The sequence below is a fragment of the Cottoperca gobio genome, chromosome 15 (assembly GCF_900634415.1).
Source record: "Cottoperca gobio chromosome 15, fCotGob3.1, whole genome shotgun sequence".
NCBI lineage: Eukaryota > Metazoa > Chordata > Actinopteri > Perciformes > Bovichtidae > Cottoperca > Cottoperca gobio.
The window spans coordinates 22,613,668-22,622,748 of NC_041369.1; the positions used below are offsets into that span (position 1 = coordinate 22,613,668).

The window sequence follows — 9,081 nt, forward strand, 5'->3', positions numbered from 1 at the left end:
GTTGATATCAGTTAGTTTGTGGGTTAGTAGAAATGTCCTGTATGTGACTCACCATATTTGGGCCAGGATGGGAGGAGGCAGACCTGACTGAAGGAAGAAATTCCTGGCCTGGTCGCCTTGACAGACAAACAGAAACAGGACGTGAGAGCAGAGACAAGCAGAGGACAAGCAGAGGTATGCTGTTTTATCAGCATACCTTTCATTCCTCCATGTTCTGACTGAAAATACAATTATTTTTGAAGCATATTGTGATTTAAATTTAATCAGTAACACAAAATGTAACTTTTTGTTGTCATTTCTTTCTGTAAGTTTTCTTAATTCAGATTCTGTTTTCTGTGCGACACATCCCCTCCCGGACACTTTCAGCGTCTGCGTGGTGTGTAGGGGAGATAAAGAGAGAGACTGCTACCTGTGATGTAACCCCCCGCAGTGGGAGAGAGGCTGAGAAACTGCTGATCATGTTTGGCTCTCTCATCCACTGAGATCAGAAACACATCTGGACCTAACCCACAAAAGAAACAAACACAGTTGCAGGTTAGAAACCAAACACGAAGGCCAAGAAATAAAAAGCCAGACACAGACAGGAGGACAAAAGGGAGGACAAAAGGGAGGAATGTGTTCGTCAGGAGTTTCAGTTCCTGTTAGAAGATTCCTCATAGTGTCAGCTCACACACTGGTGAGGAAAGACAACAGTGAGACCTTCGTCTTCCCTCACAAACAAGTCTGTGATTGAGTTTCACATTAACATGTGAATCTAATAGACTCACCACGAAGTGACAGGGATGATTCAGTGGCCACTAAATAATGAGCTAAACCTCTGTGTTCTACTAATAGCTCAGTTTCCACCTTTTCTTCAACATTAAATTAGATTTCAGAGTTAGTCCGGAACCGATCAGAGCAGTAGTTCCACCCTGTAGCATTTACTGCCCATTTACATGTTGAGTGAATCATGCAGACTCATCGCTTCGGACAGAAACATTACTTCCTTTCACTCCCTTTGTTGAAAAGAATGTTTAGTCTTTATGTATGTAGCAGACAAATCAGCTGCTGCCAATGAGCTTTTTAATCTAAATCATATGTTGCGGATATAAATGGTAAATTTGTCTATACATGTCCAATATTATATATTGATGGTATCGATATTTCCATATAAGACATAAGAAGTTCTGCCTCGGTGGTTTGAGTTTGACCCTTTACGATGCAACACTGATGAACTATGGCTTGAGTCAAGTACACAATCTGTTCTAACAGATACACATCTGTTTATAGTCGGACACATCTCGCTGTGTGCCTTTGTTTCTGTCCGCTCGTCTGCCTCCGGACAGCACGGACCACAGAATACACTTATTTTGATAGCTGCTGTATCCGTGTCCTCACATATGACAATTTTTACATTTTGAGATATTTTGGTAACCTGAACTTTTTTATGTTGCAAGGTTGCAGCCGTGTGCTGTTGTCATGTGACTTTCTTCTCTCTCCTAACTCACTGAGATCAGGACGTAAATTTAAAGGATTTACGAGGAGGCGTGGCTTGTCTTCTAATGCACCGATGGAATATTATAGTGGATTAATGGAGCGATGTGCTGCCATCTTGGCTGTTAGCAGTCAACTCAGATGAAAATACAAACATCAACTTTCATTATACTCATCTTTAATGCCAGTTACACACACACACACACACATACTGACCTGTGAATGTGGTGGGGAACTGCGCCATGGTTCACTCAGTCTTCTGCACTACACAACACCTGAAGCAACACATTTAGAGAAACAGATGAAGTGTTTATCCGTTGGATATGTAACTGCTCAATTATGCATTAATATAACATCATTTAGAATAACCACTTTATTGTGAGATTAAAAACATTTCACTGGTGAGCCACACAAATGCTTTCATAGTGAAGTGGGTAAATGGACTGCATTTATACAGCGCTTTCCCAACACACGTCAACATTCACCCATTCATACAGAGTCAGTGGCAATTTGGAGGTTCAGCATCTTGCTCAAGGACAGTTTGACATGCTGACTGCAGGGGCTGGGGATCGAACCACCAACCCTCCGACCACTCTGCCTCCTGAGCCACAGCCCCCTTTTGTCACCAATGTCTGCAACCAGACGAGATGCTCAAGAGCATCTTAAAAAAGGAGCGCATAATGTCTGGTCACCTGCCAAAGGTGCTGCTGCAGCAGACACACTCATTCAGAGGACGGGAGTTCCACCAGTCTGGAGTTAAGTTTCCACTGTCCGCTGTCTTTTGATGCTGACGTTGTGAATTTCTAGTTGCACAGAAAGCCGTTCTGGTTGCAGTGCCTTAAAGAATTGTTTTGATGCATGTTTTGCAAAAAGCAAATAAACACAGTAGATCTCAAAAAGGGATTTGTAGCATCAGTTTATATGAATTAAAATGTTCTGCATACAATCTGCTGCTATCATCTGGTATTCCGGCTTGTCTCAGCCCACAGGGGACTGGACCATGTCAGCCATGCTTGTGCATGTCAACAGGGCAGCAAACCTTTAGTTATGCAGGGCAGGCTGCCACTCCGCCTCACACGTACTCATTTACACACGTTCTCACTTGGGAATGACCACAGTGAGCAGTGTTGTACACAGTTGGCCTGTAGAGTCAGCAGCGGTACAAATAGGAAAGTTGCAAAATAAAAGCCACCAAAAATACGGAAGTAGTGTTTTAAGTTGATGGGTTTGTCTGAAAATGTGCACTAATGTTTAGAAGAGACATTTTCTAGACATAACAACTATCCAATTTATCCTAAATAAACAAGAACTTGCATTTTTTACCAGCATTTGGCTGGTGGCTGGAGCTAATTGTGTGCCCTCGTTACTTTTAATAGATTACTTGTGATTTAAGGATTATTTATGCATTAGTTTTTTTAATCTGTTATAAAATATGAAGTAACAGTGCCCTACACCCTCACAATAACACATATGAGTGTGTGTGTGTGTGTGTGTGTCATACCTCTGCTGTAGGAGAGGTATGTTAATCAGATCCAGACCGGCAGCTCTGCCCTGTAGCCAGCAGACAACCCATAATAACAATAATAATAATAATAATCTGACACACATTGCAACAGACAATGACTTAGTGCGGGTGTATGAGGGGCTGATGACTTTCCCCCCCAGTGTGATGTAAATCTGGAGGGTCAAATCGATGAGATTATAATAAATCCACTTCTGAGACACAGAATAAAGGAGGTGGATGGAATTTAGTCTTAAAACAACAACTGCAATGTCACTCAGACATTTGCACTGAGACTATTTCTTAAGTAGAAAACTGTCCTATACTTGGCCTATTGAGGAGTGTGTGTGTGTGTGTGTGTGTGTGTGTGTGTGTGTGTGTGTGTGTGTGTGTGTGTGTGTGTGTGTGTGTGTCCCATTATTATTAGAGTGGGAGGACAAAGTAACCAGTTTAACTAGGTCAGACGAACAAAGCCCACCCTACACAAACACACACAGACGCACACACTTTCACGGCTGACACTGAGAAAATATTAAAGCTGTTGAGCAACAGCAGATTGTTCGCCAGCTCTAAAGTAGTGGAGTGAGCGATCAAACTGCAAGTCAACGACTTTCTTTTTGTATAATTTCAAATTCTGAAGCAGTTTCTTCTCATTTTCTCAGACGAGGCATTCAAAAAGCCCGTCAGTTAAGTGAGAATATTACCCCAAACACACGGGTTTATGTCATTATAAAGCTTATATCCAGCTATTTATTTCATTCAATTGCAGCAACACTGTGTTTATCCTTAGATGAAGCTGTGTCACAACCTTTGTGACACCGGCAAAAACGTAGAAGCAGCCAAGGCTTTTGTTTCTGCACATAATATTTAGAAAATTGCAATAATGCTCCAAACAGAATTCACCAGGTCATGTTCACCTTCACATCTTTAGCAATGAATCATTACTTTAATCTGCTGGTATTCAAGTGTCTTTCATTAGACAGAAAGGTTGGCACACATTATAAAACCAGCTACAAGCTTAATTAAACTTCACTGACTTGACTTCAACGGCCTACAAGTTTGAATTTGTTTGTTGTGCATCTATTTCCTTTGTCATGAGTTTGTACTGGAGGCTGTGATGCTCTGTTCTCCCTGAGTACATGCATTGTGTGTGTGGGATTAGTCTGTATAATTAGAGCATTGGGATGTAACTGAAGTGTTGGTCTGTTATCAAGGCCTATGGCAGATGCCTGTTTAAGCCCCACACACACATTTCTCTTTGTCCCTTCCCCTCATTCTCCTGCTGACCCCCTCCAACATTCCCCCTTTCCCATCTTCCATGAATGAATTTGGGACAACTGTAAACACCAACTGATGCTCCGCTCCACTGGATGTCACAATGCTGGAAACTTATTATACTATTCAGGAGGAAAGAAAGTGTTGCAATTGGCAATATCCGTCTCTTTCTCGTCCACTTCTATCTCAGTCACTTACTTTCCTCTGTGAACACGCTGCTCTCCATCGCAGCAGTGTGACAGTACTTATCACTAGCACACTCCTGATGCTAAATTCAACATATGGCATTCGTCAAATGGTGAGAAGGATTGATTCTTAGATACGTTGTGAGTCTCTTTTGAAAGATTCAGCATCCAAACACAATATCCCTAAACCTGCACATATAAAACATGTCAGCTGCACAACAGACGTACATTGCACAGTTTCAGCTGGAGCTAACAGATAATGAGCTAACCCTCAAGCCAGAGACGATACTAAACAGTACATTCGCCTGACCTTGTCATCAGGTTTATAAAGTAAAACAAGTAATACAAATTGAGATACAGCAAAGATTCATCCTGTAATCAATTCATATCCAATCAGATTTACCAGGAGGTAAGGCTTCGTTTCTCAAAGTGGTATGAGATTACACATTTAAAGGCTGACGTAAATATGAGAACATTTTAATTCTTATAAATGACTTTTAGACTCAACCATCACGGGACTCATTGGATGAAATGATTCAAATGAAGCTCTAATTTTAAGTATTTGTTGACTGTATCTTGTGTGGATGGTTACAGTGATGATGTTGGTTTTAATACCTGCAGCCTCTTCACAATCACACACACAGCTCATGCATTTGCATTTAACACACCCCCTCTGCCTCAAACACACACTCCAGCCTCCCTCTTTCTCACTCACACACTAAAGACACACCGACTCTCAACACACCCTCTGAGACTGACCCTACGCTCTGCATCTCTCTCACATTCTTATCACACTGATGTCAAGTGTTGAGGCATGAGAGGTGACAGGACTCCAGCCCCTCCCTCTGGCTGCCTCTCTTAGCTCTTTCAATGTAAAACTGATAGCAGGACCAAAATGCCAACACACTTCAACTGAAGCACAGCACTGGGACGTTTTAGGGTCATGAAATTCTCCCATACCACAAGGAAAATGTCAATACAACATAAATGCTCCGTAGGGTTTCTTGTTAAACCCTGACATTGTTGTATATTCATGATATAAGTATCAACATAAAAGGAACTTTAACCAAACACTCAAAGCAGGTCACTTAATTATTCCAAAAGATTATCGTAAGTACTGCAGACCCCGGAGTCTTTAAAGGTCGACACAAGGCAAAATAACGGAGGTGTGGAGGGGATTTAAGGTCATACGAGCCGTGTGGGGCAGATGTGTAAAGTCATGTCTTTAAGCTACCGGATGCCTAAATTTCCCTCGGGATCAATAAAATATCTATCTATCTACCAAATGATATTCTCTGTCAGATGGTGTGTTAGAGGTTTTCAAAGTGTGAGAGAGGGGGGGGGGGGGCCTTACCCAGGGGGGCTCCAAACTGTTTCAAGGGAGGCTCAGTGAAGGGATGTGGAAAAGTATTACATCAGTTATCAAAAGAAGATCACACAGAATAACCTAAACGTGTTTGATTCGGTGAAAGAGATAGTTCAGAGGTACAGTTGTTTGGGGAATATTAGGATATAAATGAATTTCTATGGGATCAAATAACAATTATAATCCCATAGGCATCCAGGCAGAGTGAAACCAAGCAAGCAAACTAAGTGTGTGGGGGGGGCAGGGGGGGCACACACTCTCAGACTTTGAAAACACCCGTAATAAAGGGATGTTAGTGTGTAATATCGATTGGCTGCCAGATCTATCTGGCTAGCTTCAGCCCGTTTCAAATGTTTCAGCAGTTTTTCCATTGCTTACGGAAAGTATTAAGAACTCTGTCCTTTGAAGCTGTTTCAATCAAAGAAACACAGTCCGGGAAATGTTTGAACAAATCTTATTATGTGGTTCTGATTTACAGGTTGTCTGAACACAGCTGAACTTTCTAAAAGAACTGTGGATGATTATGTTGGTGACGTAGACTTCACAGCAAACCAAGGTCTCAGAGACATAAAACATCATTAATAACAGAATTTAAAAGCTCCCTTTATTATTAAATTGCTGATTTGAATGTACAAACACTGCACCTCTAACTGACCTACGTGAAGAAAATTGGATGTAAAGGATTGTCACAGACACACGCAAGTTGCAGATGTAACATTCAGATGGAGAATGATCCACATACACAACTCTTCACAACGCCGATGAAGCTGCTCAGGCACATATAGAAAACCAGGTGCAACTCACAGGTGAGACACACTGCCCAACTCCTGCATGCATCAGAAACAAAAGGTAATAAAGTTATCACCAGTTATGTCTGTTTTGGCAGTATTACTACTGCTTATTACGTGATAATGATACTTGAGAAATGCAAGACCTTTGACCGGTCTTAGTCTGTTGATTAAATCGGGAAAAGCAAGTGAAAAATACTTGCGATTGCCAATATATTATGTTTACAATTGTATTTATTTTAATCTAGCTAATACCTTTGCTCGTCTCATGCAGGGATGGGTGTGGCATCTACAGGAGGGGCTCATTAAAAGCAGACATAATCTATATTGGTGCTGGATCAACCCATCATTGAGTATTCTAGATGGAAGTATTTTAGCACCATCTGCACTTTAGAGGAATAATTCTGATATTTGTAGTGGGGACGTGTGAGGTACGTATCCATAGTCAGTATATTATCTACAGTAGATGGCGGACAGGCACGCCCCCAGTTTTGATAAACAGACAGGAATACCAGCACAGAAGTAAATAAATGTTCTACTGTGGAAGGGGGTAAGTTTACACTATATTTATAATATTTTCACAGCTTTACCTTGCTGTCAGACAGCCCTTTCTGACGGGGAGCTGAAGCCGTTAGATGTATCTATGCCCTCTTCGAAGCCACCAAACTCCTGTGACAAAAACAGTAATTTTACTGCATAGGACACGGGAGTTGCAGGATGGTTTGTTTGTGTTATTGTGACTTTGGTGAATCTAAACTAAACATTTAATACACCAAAGTCACACAATAGCATAAACAAACTAACCAGCAACTCTTGCGTTCTGCGAGGTAAAATTACTGTTTTTGTCAAAGGAGTCTGGTGGCTTTGAAGAGAGATGACGGCTTCAGTAAAGCCGTGAACATCTTCTAATTATAGCTTACACTTCGACTGATTTTGGAATTTTTTAGGACTTTCTTTTACGTGGTTTAAATGAGTTTTGCTGCTGCTACCCCCCCACAACAGTACATTGCTTTGCTCAGGTGCTGGTACTCCTGTCTGCTTTTATCTACTGGGGGTGTGCCGCCCACCATCTACTGCAGGTAATACACTGACTATGGATAACCATCTCAGACCACCCCACAAAAAAAATCTGAACTTGCCCTTTAACTTACTGGACATGGTGTTTTCATCTGCAAGTCCCCCACCCTTAGGGGACATGTCAGCGTCTGCGTTACCATGGAAACCAGTCCTAACTGATGGAGTTTAGTAAGCCAATCAAGGTCAATTAAAACCAATAAAAGTTAGTCATCAACTTGTGCAGGATGCATGTGCTCACTTCTCTGGAAACAGCGCATACTGTAACAGGAAAGGTTTGTTTCACTTCCTGCATTTCCGTGGACTCGCCTATGATGAAGCCGCGTCACTCAACATCCCCAAAAGCATGTCCAGGTGTCCAACAGATAACAGGACACTACAGAGGGGAGGGTGGACTGGACCAAATGGGAAGCTGTGTGACTAACAGCAGGTTTAACATTAGCAAACGCTAACAGGCTAAAAAAACCTCCACCCTTGACAGTCGCTGTCTGCCCCAGCACTGTCAGCAACCTTGTTGATTCATCATCTGCCTCTCACACGACCCGGCTAGTAACGAGGCTCAGCTGAACCACACGTAACGTTAGCAACCGTCACTGTGACCGTTGGGTCGCAGGCAGTGCAGGAAGGTGCAGTGATTTAACGTTAGCGTACTTGCTAACTGTTAGTAGCAGCTGGAAGGCATCGTCCTCAATTTTTCGTCGCTCTGGTCTTGCTTCACAGACCGATATTAGGCACCTCCTAGACAGCTTACTATCACAGTTAGAGCCTGACATTAGCAAGCTACACCGGGTAAATATGACGAACTAGCCGCGCTAACGTTTACATCACTGCAGCTAGCAAGCAGGCTAACCAGTGAGACGCTAACGTCAGCTCGTCAGCCCGCTCAGGGACATTCTTCCACACCACACATACTACACTGTGCTCTTACCTCATAGTTCAGTTTCCATGGTGAAATACGGGATAAAGTAGCTCGTTGCGTGTTTATGTGAACATATAATATGGTATCTCCTCCCAAATGTACTGCTTTATCCCCAAAACCCTTTCCGGTGATTCTCCCGTGGTTCCGAAATCCCGACCGACTGAGGGACAGCTGGAAAATGGGGTAACGCTTCTGACGTATCGCGATATCTCATAGTAACATTATAATATCGATCAAACCTCGCGAGAATTAGGCTTTCCCCGAATCTCAGGGACGCTGTGAAGTCAAAGGATTAGTTGCGCTCTCCTGCCGGCTGCTGTTTATTAGAAATACAAATCCAGTGTAGTCTCTGGTATTTGCTCCTAGAAAATAAATAAACACAATTATTAATAATACAATTTAACAAGAGAAAGAATAGTAACAGGATTTAGACATAATCCACGATAGTGAATATTCGTTTTTAGCCATATAAAACAGCAGCCATATGTCACTGAATATTC

General features: G+C 42.1%; 1 protein-coding gene across 1 annotated transcript in view; it reads right to left on the reverse strand.

The window, feature by feature from the left end:
* Positions 1-8,750, reverse strand: part of itsn1 (intersectin 1 (SH3 domain protein)) — a 43,792-nt gene extending 35,042 nt beyond the window's left edge. The window contains 4 exon segments of the mRNA XM_029450474.1: positions 53-116; positions 410-502; positions 1,690-1,748; positions 8,591-8,750. Of these exon segments, the coding sequence (XP_029306334.1) occupies positions 53-116; positions 410-502; positions 1,690-1,717 (185 nt within the window). The 5' untranslated portion in view covers positions 1,718-1,748; positions 8,591-8,750.
* Between the last annotated feature and the right edge of the window lie 331 nt (positions 8,751-9,081).